The sequence below is a fragment of the Bos indicus genome, chromosome 8 (assembly GCF_029378745.1).
Source record: "Bos indicus isolate NIAB-ARS_2022 breed Sahiwal x Tharparkar chromosome 8, NIAB-ARS_B.indTharparkar_mat_pri_1.0, whole genome shotgun sequence".
Taxonomy (NCBI): domain Eukaryota; kingdom Metazoa; phylum Chordata; class Mammalia; order Artiodactyla; family Bovidae; genus Bos; species Bos indicus.
This window is the reverse complement of record NC_091767.1, coordinates 78,305,994-78,322,479: the sequence shown is the minus strand read 5'-3', so window position 1 is coordinate 78,322,479 and position 16,486 is coordinate 78,305,994. Positions and strand designations below refer to the sequence as shown.

At 43.9% G+C, this 16,486-nt stretch overlaps 1 protein-coding gene across 8 annotated transcripts in view; it reads right to left on the bottom strand.

Annotated features, from left to right (window-relative positions):
* Positions 1 to 16,486, bottom strand: part of NTRK2 (neurotrophic receptor tyrosine kinase 2) — a 413,238-nt gene that overhangs the window by 6,203 nt on the left and 390,549 nt on the right. For all 8 annotated transcript variants that reach the window (XR_011568150.1, XM_070795052.1, XM_070795054.1 and 5 more), the window contains one exon: positions 410 to 568. Coding sequence is in view for 7 of the 8 variants with exons in the window: in XM_070795052.1 (XP_070651153.1) it covers positions 410 to 568 (159 nt within the window). In the remaining variant the exon portion in view is untranslated. The remainder of the gene's footprint in view (positions 1 to 409; positions 569 to 16,486) is intronic.

The following is a 16,486-nucleotide window of genomic DNA, read 5'->3' as shown; positions in this document are numbered from 1 at the left end:
AAAAACAAAATGCTTGAGTTTTTCACTAGAAGTAATGTACCAGTGAAATGTGCAAAAAAGGAGAGAAGTTTGAAAGCTTCTTGGAATAATACCAAAAAGCTAGCTGGACTCTCAGGGTGCCAAAATGCCACATCTGCTATCAATTTCCTAGATGAACAGCACGGAATGACTCCTGGATCCCCGCGCCAGAGAATCACAGGCACATCAGCAAATGCTGTGCTTTTCTCTTTCCAGACTCTTACGTTTGGAGAGTGACCATGATACTTAGGTACATGGCAGGCCATGGGGAGGTGCTGCTCCCAACAAAGCCACAGGGACGCCACAGGAGAGCATTTCCTGACTTCCAGCCCAGGGATATCTTTCAGTGTTAGTCCTCCAGGCATCTTGGTGCTGCTCACCACACACGCACCTCGTTGTTCGACAGCTGGTACCAGGGCTGTTTCCCGTACGTGAAGATCTCCCACAACACGACCCCCAGGCTCCAGACGTCACTTTCGGTGGTGAACTTCCTGTACATGATGCTCTCTGGGGGCATCCAGCGAATGGGCAGCATTGTGTGGCCACCAACCTGGCAGAAAAGGGGTAAGCAGGACGGCATCAGTCACCTGAAAACCAAGTTCCCATCATCAGGGGAAAAAGTGTGGAAGGGAGATGGGGTGCATTTTTTCCCTTTATTTGTATTTATTAATTTTAACTGTTTATAAGGCATAAGGGAAATACAATTTATCATCTCAAGCAACAGAGACAGAGGGCAAAGAGTGGTCAAAGTATTTTTTCTCATACTGTTTGCAATTCTCTTTCTCAAAACTATATAGGGGCAGAGATGGTGACTGGGTGGATATTCATCTTGTATAAAACACAAATGCACATACTTTCTGGTATGAGAATGACTTGATTGTCTAATTAACAAGATAACTTTGGCCAAGATAATGAGGGTTCAGGATCCAAAATGACCCACCAAGGGACTCTGTTTCCTTAGCAAAGCCACAGCTTCCTTATGCTTTAAACTGTCAGGAGATCACACAGAGCTGTCTTGAACATCCTTGTCACAACCCAGCAATGGTCAGGGCTGAAATGATTATTCCCATTTTACAGATGAGGCAACTGAGGTTCAGGTTGCTATGGACACAAAGAAATCAGGTCTTTGAGTTCAAGACTTTACTATGGCACTTCAACTGAAGTGATTTACAAAAGTAAATTGGTAAGTACGTAATAGGGAAGAACATTTTGTATTCTATTACAAGTTAATCACTAAAGGGATGCTGCGTATAAGCTTAAATTATATGTAATGGCCCATCTCTGGGAATCCTGCTTCCCAGCTAATGAGCATTAAGCTAAAATACCTTTGTTTAATTCACAGGAAACATCCCGACCAGGCCCTTCCTCCACTGCTGGGAGGAAGAATTTAACACACCCCTCCAGAGGCAGATGGGAACCAGGAAATGCTTGACTTTATCCCCTCCCCTCTTAGTATAAAAAAGTCTGAATTCTAACTCAGGCAAGACGGCTCTTTGGGGCATGAGCCTGCCATCTTCTTGGTCTGCTGGCCTTCTGAATAAAGTGCTTATTCCTTGCCCCAACGACTCATATCTCGATTATTGGCCCGCAGTGCAATGAGGAGTGCAAGCTTAAACTCAGAGACAAATATGGGTTTTGAAAAGCCCATTTTAGTAAAAACGCCAAGGCTGAGGCATTACACGGCAACAGCATTAGCACAGGTGAAGAAAACTTTGACCAAAGAGATTTATTATTTCCTACTTCCTGGAGAAAAAGTAAGAATTCCATGTATAGGCTTATAGCCCATCAAGGCTATCTGATTTTTGAACCGAGATCAGATTTATGCACCATCGGCCTGTGGGTGCAGGTCCCACTTTTCATGCTGGTGAACCCCAGCACTACCTGCCCAAATGCCAAGCGGACACTGGGGCAGTGGTTGCATTCATAGGACTTCAGGAATTAGACTCCCCCGACAACTGCCAGCCCCTGAGTTCTGAGACCAATGCCACATAGAGTTTCTGCCCAATTACAATTCTCAGTGTCCCTTGGACAGCAAGGAGATTAAATCAGTCAATCCTAAAGAAAATTAACCCTGAATATTCATTGGAAGGACTGATGCTGAAGCTGAAGCTCCAATACTTTGGCCACCTGATGTAAAGAGTTGACTCTGGAAAAGACCCTGATGTTGGGAAAGACTGAAGTTAGAAGGAGAAGGGGACAACAGAGGATGAGATGATTGGGTGGCATCACTGGCTCGATGGACATGACTTTGAGCAAACTCCAGGAGATAGTAAAGGACAGGGAGGCCTGAAGTGCTGCAGTCCGTGGGGTCGAAAAGAGTCTGACACAACCAAGCAACAACAATAATAATTCTCATTTCTGACTCATTAAGGGAAGAAAATGGACTAACAGTGCCTAAAAAATGCTGCTCCACTCTGAAGTCCAAGGAGTGGAGAGTGTCAGAGATGTCTAATTTGTTGGTAATTTCAAATGATGCTCTTATTAGCAAAGAAAGCGCACATGTGAAAGGGTGCCCTCCTTTCTCTGTACGAAAAATACGGGTGTGACAAGCGGAGACGTAACTTGCCGGCACAGGGTTAGGGTGCCCCTGTAGTTTCACTCTTCAGGGTTTAAATGCATCCAAAGTTCAGGTGCTGAGTGTGGGCTTGTTGCCTTCCATCAGATTTCAATTTCATCACTCTTTCCTCCTTCTGCAGGGGCAGGCAGTCACTGGTAAATGACACTGATTTCCCTCATGGAGCTGCCTGGACATGCCTGTAAGTGATAATGGTACTCACCACCAGGGTTGATGTCCAAAACACAACCTGTACAACCCAGGTTGAGCAGAAGGGATGCTGGTAGTCATAGTGGGACAGCCACGTGGGCATGTTTCTGGCTGATGGATATCCACTCAGCTCTGCAACCCTGAAACCCCATGTACCCAGGACTTTGGGAAGGAAATCTACCAACAGTTTTAGATACTTACAAACACTGGGACACCAAGCTGGTATGGGCCCCCAGGTGCTGGCAGCCCACACCCCAGCACCAATGTGGGAGGCAGTGTGGGGAGCTACGTGGTACAGAGTGACATGGAGTGAGAGGTCTCTGCCTAGCTTTTTAGTGAAAAGACATAATTCTATCTTGTATGGGGATAGAGAAATTATTGAAATTAGAATTAGAAAAATGTTGAAATCAGATAATGCATGCTCAGTTGCTTCAGTTGTGTCTGACTCTTTGTGATCCCATTGATTGTAGCCTGCCAGATTCCCCTGTCCATGGGATTCTCCAGGCAAGAATACATCCAATGAATAGTTGATCTGTGGTAGTAATGGCAGTTGCTGGTAGCAATTCCAGTACTCTTGCCTGGAAAATCCCTTGGACGGAGGAGCCTGGTAGGCTGCAGTCCATGGGGTCACTAGAGTCAGACACGACTGATGCGACTTAGCAGCAGCAGCAGTAAAGAGAAGACAGGGAAATCCTGTCTTCTCCATAATATCCATAACATCCATAATTATGGACCAATGTGGTGTTCTTTTGGCTACTTCACCCTCAAAGTATTAAGAGCTAGCTCTCCACACCTGCTCTTAGGTCAGGGTCTTCCCAGGTGGCACAGTGGTAAACAACCCGCCTGCCAGTGCAGGAGACATGGGTTCATTCCCTGGGTGGAGAAGATCTCCTGGAGGAGCAAATGGCCAGTATTCTTGCCTGGAAAATTCCATGGACAGCAGAGCCTGGAGGGCTAGAGTCCATGGAGTTGCAAAGAGTTGGACACAACTGAGTGTGCACACACACACACACACATACACACACACACACTCTCTCCACATGTGTTCCTAGGTCAGAGGTGTCAAATATACCATGATCTGTAACCCTCCTTATTTCTTGGAGATCCACAATGAACAGAATTCCCTTGAAGTGTCCCAGGAGTTTGGCAGAAAGAATAGATTTAACTTCGTTTAACTTAGTGAACTGAATTAATTTAAATGTGTTTTGTAGGGGAGAAAGAGAGAGAAAGAGCCACTTACATACATTCCTAGAACTAGACAGTAAAAATCCCACTTTGGGACACATTAAACTATGAAGATGGCAGCTTTTGTATTCTTTGTGTGTTCCCAGCTGTGGTGCAGTGGACAATACTCAACTCATGACTTTAGATGGGGGCCAAAAGGTCCAGACTTCCAGCTGTAAAATAAGTCCTGGGGGTACAATGTACAGCATGGTGACTATAGTAAATAATACTATATTGCATATTTGAAAGTAGATCCTGAGAGTTTTCCTCACAACAACAAACAAATTTGACCTATATTAAGTAGACAACTATTAACTAGATTTATTCTGTGGTGACCATTTTGCAGTACATCAATTAGTTATGTTGTATAAGTATAGAAGGGCTTCCCTGGTGGCTCAGTCAGTAAAGAATCTGCTGCAATGCCGGAGGCTGCCTGCAATGCAGGAGACCAGGGTTCAGTTCCTGGGTCAGGAAGATCCCCTGGAGAAGGAAATGGCAACCCACTCCAGTATTCTTACCTGGGAAATCCCATGGACAGAGGAGCCTGGTAGGCTACAGTCTTGGGGTTGCAAGAGTCAGGCATAAATAAGCAACTAAACCACCAGACAAATAGAACGCTATATGTCAAGTATACTTCAATTTAAAAAGCAAAATAGGGAATTCCCTGGTGGTCCAGTGGTTAAGACCCTGCACTTAAAAAGCAAAATAGGGAATTCCCTGGTGGTCCAGTAGTTAAGACCCTGCACTTTCACTGCAAGGGGCACAGGTTTGATCCCTGGTCTGGGAACTAACCCACATGCGACAAATGAAATGCTGGGCTCCAATACATACTACTCCATATACTATTTCCTAGCTGGATAAACTTAACCAGTTGCCAAACCTCTCTGTGTCCTAGTTTTTTCAACTATAAAATGTGGGTAACAAAGAATATATACCTCCTAGGGTTATCATAAGGAGAAGGCAATGGCACCCCACTCCAATACTTTTGCCTGGAAAATCCCATGGATGGAGGAGCCTGGTGAGCTGCAGTCCATGGGGTCACTAAGAGTCGGACAAAACTGAGCGACTTCCCTTTCACTTTTCACTATCATGGATTGGAGAAGGAAATGGCAACCCACTCCAGTGTTCTTGCCTGGAGAATCCCAGGGACGGAGGAGCCTGGTGGGCTACCGTTTATGGAGTTGCACAGAGTCAGACACAACTGAAGCGACGCAGCAGCAGCAGGGTTATCATAAGCTAAATACTCAAGCAGACAATATTTGTGAGGGCTCTTTATGAATTTTAACGCACTACATTATTTCTAGGTGTTGCTTCTTTCTCTGGAGCCTTTATTATCTTATTCTCTCAGTGGGAAGCAGCCATTCTAGATACAATAAGAAGAGTCAACACTACTGGTTTCCCACAGAGGGCGGTCACGTCCTCCCTCTGCAGTGACCGGTACTGTAGGGCACCTCTCATTACAACCACTTCTCTCACAGGTTCTCTGTCCTGTGTTGCTCATAGCCAAAGAAAAGGCTCCTGTGTCCTTTAACGGAGGAAAAAAAAAAGGATTCAAATTTTGATTTACATGTTTTCCCATCTGATCATTTATTTTACACTTGCAGTCTCTTTGGGACAGATTTTTCACTCTAATGTTTCCAAGACCCCCTCTGAGATTTCACACATGCCATTATAAATAATGCTTTCCTTGTTCTAATGTCAAATGGGCCAGTGGTGGGAGCTTCTAATAAAAGTTCAGACAGGGTTCACGAGTTTTCTAAACCCACTTAGAACATATCCGAGTATTTGTTTTGCCACCTTTTCTCAGGAGTTTGGATCATGTCACAAAAGTGGCCCCCCAAAAATAAAAAGAAAGAGCCACCCTGGTTACAGAATACCGTCGCATTCCAGTCACAGTCACCGGGTGGTTTTGGATCTCACAACACCACATACTGTGCAGCGACAAACACAATGAGGTATTTGTCCTGTATTGTGCAACTTGGCAGCTGGCCCTCACACTCTTGCTTAAATATTTGTGAGATGGAAAGTGATCCCAAGTATGACATGGGGAGTCAGAACTGCTGCTCTGATTGCCAGACACACGGTGGTGCCAGGAGAGACCTTCCAGTGATCAACCTTGGTCAGGAATGTGCTCTTCACTAAATGTACCAGAAGGAGCTGATACAACATGGGAAAATCCACTTAACTGGAGAGCTGACTTGGCTTACAGTTTTTATTTTCCTCAACCCAAGAGACTGGAATTTTTGCTCTGTAATTAACCACTTGCCACTACTTTCCCACCATAATCATCTGTCACCACACAGCAGCTTACCTTTACAAAGAATTTCTGCTCAGTGGTTTGACTTGAGCCCAGTAATTACCCTCTTGAGTAGACATCGGCTTGCCTTCATATTATAAATAATGCCCCTAAATTCAGAGAGTTGGAGTGGCTTATCTAGAGCCATACACATAACCCCTCCCCCAGGACACCCTGTGGCTCATTCTGATGGCTCACTTTGTGTTTCAGGCTTCTGCAATCTCCAGTTCATGCCCTGAATTCAGCCAGCAAACAGCTGTGGCTCCTCACCCAGGCCAAACCTACTCATGCCTTTTGGAAAGTTTGATCTATTTTTCTACCTGCTCTGGAATGTCTCTTAAAGACAAGTTCAAGTTCCATCACTTCAAGGAACTTATCCTCCCTGCTATAGCTCAGCGATATTTCTAAGTGCCAGGGAACCCAGCACCCCTTAGCACAGCTCTGGTAATACTGAGGGCACTCCCTATTCTTGCTAATGGATCACATGCCCAAGAGGGAAGGCTGCCGATCACTTAACGGCTGGCAAGGCTTGGGGGGCATTGGTTGGTAAGCAGACCATGTCTTCGAGTTTCTTCTGAGTGTTGATATTTGGGGAGGAATTTTCAATATGTTCCTTCAAAGAGATCAGCATTCAGTAATTTCCCATCCATTTGCCAATAACTTCTCTAAACTCATCATAGAACTGCCCTTAGATTAAATGGTTGGAAACTGCCTAACCTAATAGACACCCCAAATAAGAACCATTCAGTGAAATTCAAAACTTCTTAATAAAATGTAATCCAAAATACTGGTATTCACAGGGAGTATAAAAACTCTTTAAGCTGTGTATGAAATCCCATTCATTCCTCTGTACATCCTATACATTAATGTACAATTCTGTACATTACCATCTGTACAGTAGATGGGGGAGTCTATGGTGCAGACTTCATGCTGGTTGATCTGGGAGTGAAGTTTAGGAAGATGTCATAATGAATAACATGAGGGAATGTTGCTCTGTAAGATGCTGACTGACATCTCATAGCCTCTGAAGTTGGAGAAAAAGGATAGAGACTCAGACTTGGAAAGTTAAATGATGGAAAAGGAAAGACTGGCTGGCCATCAAGGCCGCTAATCATTGTGACTTGCTTAAATCAGTGAAGCTAATCAGAACAATGTCTGGAGCCAGTGTCCATAAAGGGAAAAAAAAAATTCCATACTGCCTAAAGTAAATCAAGTTATGGAAAATAATGGGTTCTGTCATTAAAACATCTATGAAAAGAACTGTTTGTTTGGTTCTAAATATTTATTTCTATGACACCTCATAATTTTGATGGTGACATGTATATAGGATGATCTGGTGAAAAAAGTAAACTGTTCTTGGAGAAACACCTAGACCTAAGCATCCTTTAAATCTATGTGTTTGAAAGATGTTTGGACAACAAATCCTGGACAAAATCCTAAAAGGGCCTTCGTAACTGTCTTGTGTCAGAAGTCAATAATTTTACTATTTTTAAATCAACTTGGACACATCCAATCAGTTTAACTACAATATTTATTTCTTACCCAAGAAATACTCTTTGGGTACATACTCTTTGGTCACTAGGTTATAGATTGTGGAAATTTCCCCATCGCTTAACGTGCAATGGGTTTATTTTTCTACACTGGCAAACTAGGATTTAGGAAGGTCAAAGAACTTGCTGAGCAAGTGGAGACATGAATTGGTGACCAGCAGCAATAATAATCCACTATTTTTTGGAGCTTAGGTTCTTTCTTATTTTTTTTTTTTTTAACAAACACACAAAGTATCTTTATCCCTGGTACAAGCTGAAGAGGAATATGCGATCTGTTTTCCAGGTACACTGGTTGATGAGAGGAGGTAACAAGCATAGCTCTCATTCTCCTGTTGAGCGTCACGTAAAACTCATCTACCACCTTCCTTGCTCCCTCACTGTCTCCTCTTCTCTGACAGCATCTATTTTAGTGTGGATCCTCCCACTCTATCTCTGAGTCCCTTGCTCTGAATCGTCTCTCAAATTTCACTTGTCTAGTCCTCTTTCAAATGCCAACATTGCCCTTTGTTTTGCCTAATTCTTTTATCTCCCAAAGCATCATTCTTGTCCTCCCCACAGCTCATTCTCCAACCACAGTGATGCTTACTCTCCCCTCTATGAATCTCAGAGGCATGGTGGCAGGCTGGAGCCCCTCTATAGATCCAAAGCAAGTGCCCAGCTGGCTTTGTAAAGGTGAATTTAAAGGCGAATAAAGTGGGTCAATGGTAAAGAAGAATCTGCCTGCCAACACAAGAGATGTGGGTCCATTCCCCTGGTTGGGAAGATCCCCTGGAGAAGGAAAGGGCAACCCACTCCAATGCTGGGAAATCCCGTGGACAGAGGAGCCTGGTGGGCTGTGGTCAATGGGGTCACAAAGACTTGGACATGATTTAGCAACTAAACAACAACAACACAGCTAATGTGGGACCTTCTAAACTCAAGGAGCAAAGATCAACGATGCCTGGGAGGCCACGTTCAACTTGTGGTCTTTAGTGAGTGAGTGATAACTCATTTGGAAGCCAAACATTTTACTCCCTTAGAAACAGGCAGGCCAAAGGCCAAGCCCCATTAAGGGATGATTAGCTGTCAGAGGCTTTTGGCTGCATTAAATATTGAAGAAACTCCTAGATCTCCTGATCACACTCTACACCCACTTGCTTTGTTTCTGCAGTTTCTCCTGAGCTGTTCCTTAAAAATTCATGATATCTGTAAATTTTAAGAAACAGTTGGACCTTATGTATTTATTTATTATGTACTGCATCTGTAATAGGAAGTTAAAAAAAAAGAGAGAGAGAAACAATTTGTGCAAAATCTTCTCCTTGGAGAACTTGGGACTGCTGTGGTCAGACTGTGAACACTTTATGACCATATCCAGGATCACATCTCCTATTACAAAGAGTGATGGCTGCTTTTGTGGTGTGTGGCTACCAAACCAGAGGATACTTCATGGGAAGTGATTCAGCCCTTCCTAGATGTTGTGAGTGAACAGAGCTCCATGAACACAGCCATGAATGAATGGGGTCAGGAGGAGTGCCGGGGATAACCTGGTCACCCTCTCTCTTCCAGTGGGAAATGATTATTGCCTCACCTGAAAACGCTGTCATTTACAGCCTAGAAAATCTTCCGTTATCTTTTATCAATCTGGTCATAGAGGGTGTGACACTAATTTCAAGTCAAGTGGTTTCTGGGTTAGTCAAAATATTTTCTGAATTTTTTTTCCCAATGAGAATTCGTTTTGTCTTTGTTCACCATGAAATAATAATATAAATAGTGGGAAAATCCCTTCTGTTTGTATACATTTTCTGCTTTTTCATAGCACTTCCATATCTATTAATTGTATAATAATGGTACATACCTCAGAATATGTTTGTGAAGATTCAATGAGTTGATATTAGAAAAGCTTTGTGGTACCACAGTGTGATACCATTTGTATGACATTCTTGAGAAGACAGAACTATAGGCCTAGAAAACCTATGGTTGTCAGGGCCTGGGAATTTGGGTGGGAGTTTGTCTTACAGATGTATGAGGGAATTGAGGGTGGTGATGACAACGTTTTGAACTCTGATTGTGGTGGCAGTTAAATGACTGTTTGCCAAAACTCACAATTGTACACTAAAAAAGGTGAATTTAACTATATGTCATAAAGCTCTCAGGATAACACCTGGTACACATTAATAACAAAAGTTCAAAACATATTAGCTGTTGTTACACTAAGAATTTGATTTCCTGGTAATCTTCTGGGGTAAGCCAAGCATGTCCTTTCATCTCAGTTTAAGAGATGAGGAATCTCTGGTCCCAGAGGCAATGTGACCTACCAGAGACCACACAGGTTAGAAGGCAGAGTCTACACCAGGACCCGTCTCTCCAGAAGCATTCTGCCTCCAGTCTGATATGGAGTCAGACTCAGGGCTAGGAAAGGCTCTCTGCATTCATTTGCTGAGGCTGCCATAACAAAATGCCATGGACTGGGGAGCTAAAACAAGACATTTATTTTCTCACAGTACTAGAACCCAGCATCAAGTTTCCAGCCAGTTCAGTCTCTGGTGAGAGCTCTGGTTTCCTAGCAACTTTGTGTAGCTTGTGTGACTGCAGGGAGAGTATGAACTTCTGATGTCTCTTCTTATAAGGACACTAATCCTGCTGATGGGGCCCCACTCTGTGACCTCATTTGACCTCAATTACTTCCTCAGAGACTCTGTTTTTAAATGCAGCCACATAGGGGTTAGGGCTTCAAGACCTAAATTTGGTGGGGAGGGACACACTCAGTCCACAGCACTCTGCTTGCTACTGCTCCCCCTTCTGATTCCAGAACACTCCCAGGAGGAGCAAGAACAGCTCCCAAAATGAGAAGATGCACAATTCTGGGGCAGAAGGCAGATCTGTAGTCTTCAGTCAGATTTTCAGGGCTTCCCAAGTGGTGCTACTGGTAAAGAACTCACCTCCCAGGCAGGTAGACAAGAGATGCAAGTTCAATCCCTGCATCAGGAAGATCCCCTGGAGGAGGGCATGGCAGCCCACTCCAGTATTCTTGCCTGAAGAATCCCATGGATAGAGGAGCCTGGCAGGCTGCATTCCATAAGGTCACAAAGAGTTGGACACAACTGAAGTGACTTAGCACACACGCATATCAGTTTGTTCATGCCTGCAAGTGAAGGCCCAAGCCACTGCTCTCTTCCCTTCTTAGGTAGATCTTGACAGTTTCCCTGTTATCAATTGATTCCAGAACTTAGCAGATGCTGTTGTTCCATAACAGCCCCAGATTCAGCTTGTTTCCCTGCAAACCTCAGGGCAATCTCAGTCCTCATCTTGTCCACCAACTCTACCCCAGCTCCTCTGGGGGTAGCTAAGAGAGAGTAAGCAGACCCTAGGATTTCCCCATCATTTGTAGATAAAGGCAGAAGGACTTCCCAGGCTCCATGTCACCTCAAGTGACATCCCTCATGGGTCCTGTTGCCCCTGCTTGTGCTCTCTATACAGTTTCAAGAGCCAACCACCCTAGTCTTAGAAGTGAGTGTAGTTTTCACTTGATTTTACATTCTCTCCAATCAGGAGCAAAGAAGTCTTCTCTCAGTAAAGCTTAAAACTGAAATTTTTAAGCTTAAACCATCTTTAAGAATCACATTGGGATCTAGAAATGAGGAGTCTTCATTTTATCAATAAAGTGAAATTAAACAGTGATGCTAATGCTAATGCTAAGTCACTTCAGTCGTGTCCGACTCTGTGTGACCCCATAGACAGCAGCCCACCAGGCTCCCATCCCTGGGATTCTCCAGGCAAGAACACTGGAGTGGGTTGCCATTTCCTTCTCCAATGCATGAAAGTGAAAAGTGAAAGTGAAGTCGCTCAGTCGTATCCGACTCTTAGCGACCCCATGGACTGCAGCCTACCAGGCTCCTCCATCCATGGGGTTTTCCAGGCAAGAGTACTGGAGTGGGGTGCCATTGCCTTAACATTCCCCTTTCTCTGACTGCCTCCCCACTCCTTACCCCACTAACTCTTATCTATTTTGATGGGGAGTTTCCCAAGTGAATCAATGGAAGGATGAAGCCTTTGGAAAGAATGAAGACAGCAGGCAGCCTGACGTGTGGTCCCTGTACCCCTACACCACTCAGCAATGGGAACTTGTACATTCTAACAATACATGCCTCATCCTGCCATTACTTTAGTGTTCAATATTACTGAGCTTACAGCCTCTTAAGCATTATGGGTTTTAGCCCAAGAGATCATCTGACTCTTTAGTACTTGAGACCAAAGCATTGCATCCTTTCATAGTGAAAAGCCAACAGGGACTGACCAGTCATGAGCAAAGGCAACCAGGAAAGCAGAAACTATATAGATTTGTGTCACTATCTAGGTGATCACAGTATGTTGGTTTAGTTCCAAAATTCCAATGTGAAATTGCTTCTATGGAAATAACTCAGAAAGGCTGGATTCCAGCTAACTTTAAGTAAAGGAAGAAATCAGTGATTTTCCAACAGTGTGTGGGGAGGGGGGGAAGCTTCTCTGTACTACAAACAGCATTCTCAGTATCAGTGGTAGCTACTGTGATTCTTGCTCTTCTCAAGGCATTCTGTTTAGTACATGGGGAAATAAGGTTTCTGGCTGGACACCACACATCTGTTCCACCATTAACTCCAGCTTGTTAGTTAACACTGAGGACCCTGTCAGAATGCACATTCCATCATTAACCAGAGATGAGGACTTAATACAGCAGAGCCTGTTAAAAATGAGTAAGTTATCTTTCTTCCCAGTTCATTCTGATACAGAAACTGATGTCTGTGTCCACGTGAATGTAACATTAATGGGAAAGCTACTTTCTCCAGGGAGCTCTGAATGCCTGCCTGGCATCATTATGGGTCCTTTTCTGCTATGTCTGTGATATATGAAATGTGCAGCGATTGTGACCTTGGTTATAATAGACACTGTGATTTCTTAGGATGGTTGTGAAAGCTAAGAAGTCATGTAATACAAGTAACTCTCAATTACTGAGTCCTCATGCTGTACATGATGTTCTGTGCTAAAGACAATACTCACACTTAAATTTCATTTTTTCGTACCTCTCCCAACATATCTACAGATAAAATATACCCATAGAAAATGCACGTATTACAAGAAACAGCTGTTTTGTGATTGTGAAACTGAAACTCAGCTTCTGACCAGCAGCTCTTCTTTTCAGAATGGACAACAAACAGTTAACAGTGGCTGCTGAGTGTAATGGAAAATCAGTGTCTCTGGATGCCTCTTAAGCCATTGCACCAAAGCACCTACAACTGCAGAAAGAACTAAAAGACCAGCGGTTGGGGAGGAACTGGGACCATGTGTCTCCAGGCCTAGCACAAGGTGCTTATGGCCACTGTGGAATTTCTTTAAAGTCTTTAAAGAATGTAAAGATAAATAAAGACTTTATTTCATCTTTAACATCTTATATAATCACTGTTGCATTTGATTCCACAGCACATTAAGAAAAGTGATGATTTCTCCCTAAGTCATGTATTAAAATGGATACTTCAGAAACCTGGGCCCTGCTGATTTTGTACCTTCATGAGCTCCTGTTCTGGACATGCCAACTTGTGTCCAGAGTCTAGGCAGATACTTGTTTGAGAGGCATTGGTGGCAGAAATTAAAGTGTTGTAGGTCGCCAAGAGTCAGACACGACTGAGCGACTTCACTTTGACTTTTCACTTTCATGCATTGGAGAAGGAAATGGCAACCCACTCCAGTGTTCTTGCCTGGAGAATCCCAGGACAGGGGAGCCTGGTGGGCTGCCATCTATGGGGTCGCACAGAGTCGGACACGACTGAAGCGACTTAGCAGCAGCAGCAGCAGAGTCAACAGACCTGGTTTCTTGCTCTAGCTCAGCTAGTTACTAAGTGAGTGTAAATAAATACTTCCTATCATAGTATCTTTCATCACATATACATAGGAACGAAATCTTAGAAGCCTGAATCAAGCCTATACCCTTTCCCAACATGCTAAGTTCTAGAAAAGCTGGTAAACAGCCCAGTGGCCAGATGATGCTATGGTGGAAATGTGACCAACGGCTAGGGCTTGTGACACTGGTGCCTTTCTGTCCACTCCTTAATTTACTCTTGCTTCCAGCCCCCTTCCATTTAGAAGTTGATATTAGGATGCCTGAACATTTGCCACTGTGTCCAGAGGGTCACAGGAAAGGGAGAGTATTGGGAAAGGGCAGGAGAGAAGGTTGTCAAAGAAGATCAAGGTCCTGAGTCTCTGTTGAAGTTTCCTGAGAAGGAGTTGGTCACACTGCCCCATAGAGGCTGTGATGGCAAGGGTGTGTTAAGCTTTCTGGCCAATGGTCAAAATCCAAATAGCATGTACTACAGGCTCAGCCAAACACTTTACACATCTGATCTCCCTGAGCTGCCCTGAACCACAAGCTGAGCCAACACAGGGATGCCGAGGACACATAAGTCAGGAATCACCATCAGCAGCATGTGATGGAATGGAATCAGTGGCTTAGCCACAGATTGAGAGTGGGGGACATCACTTTTATCCCTTCCTGGAAGGCCTGAAGCATGCAGTCAGGGGTTGGTGAACTCTAAGAAGTCCTTCTGAGGATATCCTTCAAAAGACATCTCAAATCTCTTCATTTATTTCCACCCCTATGTTGATCTCCTGGTTGGGTACTTTCCCTCCCTCGGTCACTGTGTCAGCTTCCTAACTGCTCCATCACTTTTCTCCTTTTATTTACTTATTTATTTATTTTCTCTATAATTTTTTTTTTTTTTTTTGGCTGTGTTGTGTGAAAAGGTAGAGGAACCAGAGATCAAACTACCAACATCTGTTGGATCATCGAAAAAGCAAGAGAGTTCCAGAAAAACATCTACTTCCACTTTATTGACTATGCCAAAGCCTTTGACTGTGTGGATCACAACAAACTCGAAAATTCTGAAAGAGACGGGAATATCAGACTACCTGACCTGCCTCTTGAGAAATCTGTATGCAGGTCAAGAAGCAACAGTTAGAACTGGACATGGAACAACAGACTGGTTCCAAATCAGGAAAGGAGTACATCAAGGCTGTGTATTGTTACCCTGCTTATTTAACTTACATGCAGAGTACATCATGAGGAATGCTGGGCTAGATGAATCACAAGCTGGAATCAAGATTGCTGGGAGAAATATCAATCACCTCAGATATGCAGATGATACCACCCTTATGGCAGAAAGTGAAGAAGAACTAAAGAGCCTCTTAATGAAAGTGAGGGAAAGTGGAAAAGATGGCTTAAAACTCAACATTCAGAAAACTAAGATCATGGCATCTGGTCCCGTTACCTCATGGCAAATAGATGGGGAAACAGTGGAAACAGTGAGAGACTTTCAGAGCTCCAAAATCACTGCAGATGGTGATGGCAGCCATGAAATTAAAAGATGCTTGCTCTTTGGAAGAAAAGTTATGACCAACCTAGACAGCATATTAAAAAGCAGAGACATTACTTTGCCAACAAAGGTCCATCTTGTCAAAGCTCTGGATTTTCCAGTGGTCATGTATGGATGTGAGAGTTGGACTATAAAGAAAGCTGAGCGCCGAAGAATTGATGCTTTTGAACTGTGGTGTTGGAGAAGACTCTTGAGAGTCCCTTGGACTGCAAGGAGATCCAACCAGTCCATCCTAAAGGAGATCAGTCCTGAATATTCATTGGAAGGACTGATGTTGAAGCTGAAACTCCAATACTTTGGCCACCTGATGTGAAGAGCTGACTCATTTGAAAAGACCCTGATGCTGGGAAAGATTGAAGGTGGGAGAAGAAGGGGACACAGTGGATGGCATCACCAACTCAATGGACACAAGTTTGAGTTAACTCCGGAAGTTAGTCATGGACAGGGAGGCCTGGCATGCTGCAGTCCGTGGGGTCGCAAAGAGTCTGACATGACTGAGCAACTGAACTGTCTGGGCTTTCTGTAGTTGCAGTGAAGTGGGGTGGGGTGTGTGCTACTCTCCATTATGGTTCACAAGCTTCTATTCAGTGGCTTCTCTTGTTGCAGGTGGGCTCTGGGATGCACGGGCTTCAGTAGTTGCAGCACTCAGGCTCAGCAGTTGTGGTGCATGGGCTCAGTTGCTCCATGGCATGTGGAATCTTCTCTTGACCAGGATTCGAGCCCATGTCCTCTGTATAGGCAGGCGGATTTTCATCCACGGCATTATCATTTCCCTTCTTAACTCTCTCCAAACCACTGTCCATACAATAGCCAGAGCAATGGTCTTAAAATATTAATTGTATCAACTCATTTGTTTTTCTGCTATAAACTCTCCAATGACTTTGCATTGCCCTTAGGATAAAATGAAATGTCACTGGAGTGTCTGAGAGCACCCTAGCTGTTCTCAGTTCCTCCCTCCCCAGTCTTCTCTTTACCCCTTTTCTGATAGTGACCTCCATCTGGTCTTAAATTTCCTTAGCGCTTCCTCATCATAGGTCCTTCACACATGCAGCTTCTCAATTTTTACCTGGCTGACTTCTATGTGTCCATTAGGACTAAACTTAAGTACTTCTGATGCTTAAAAGCAAGTTGAACTCTCAGGGAGTCCCACAGTACCAATCAGTAGCATTGATGTGCGTATGTGTATGGTCACATGCTTGGCATCTCCCTCTGCCTCTGATGCACACTTCCTAAAGAAAGCACTAGCCAGTGCCTG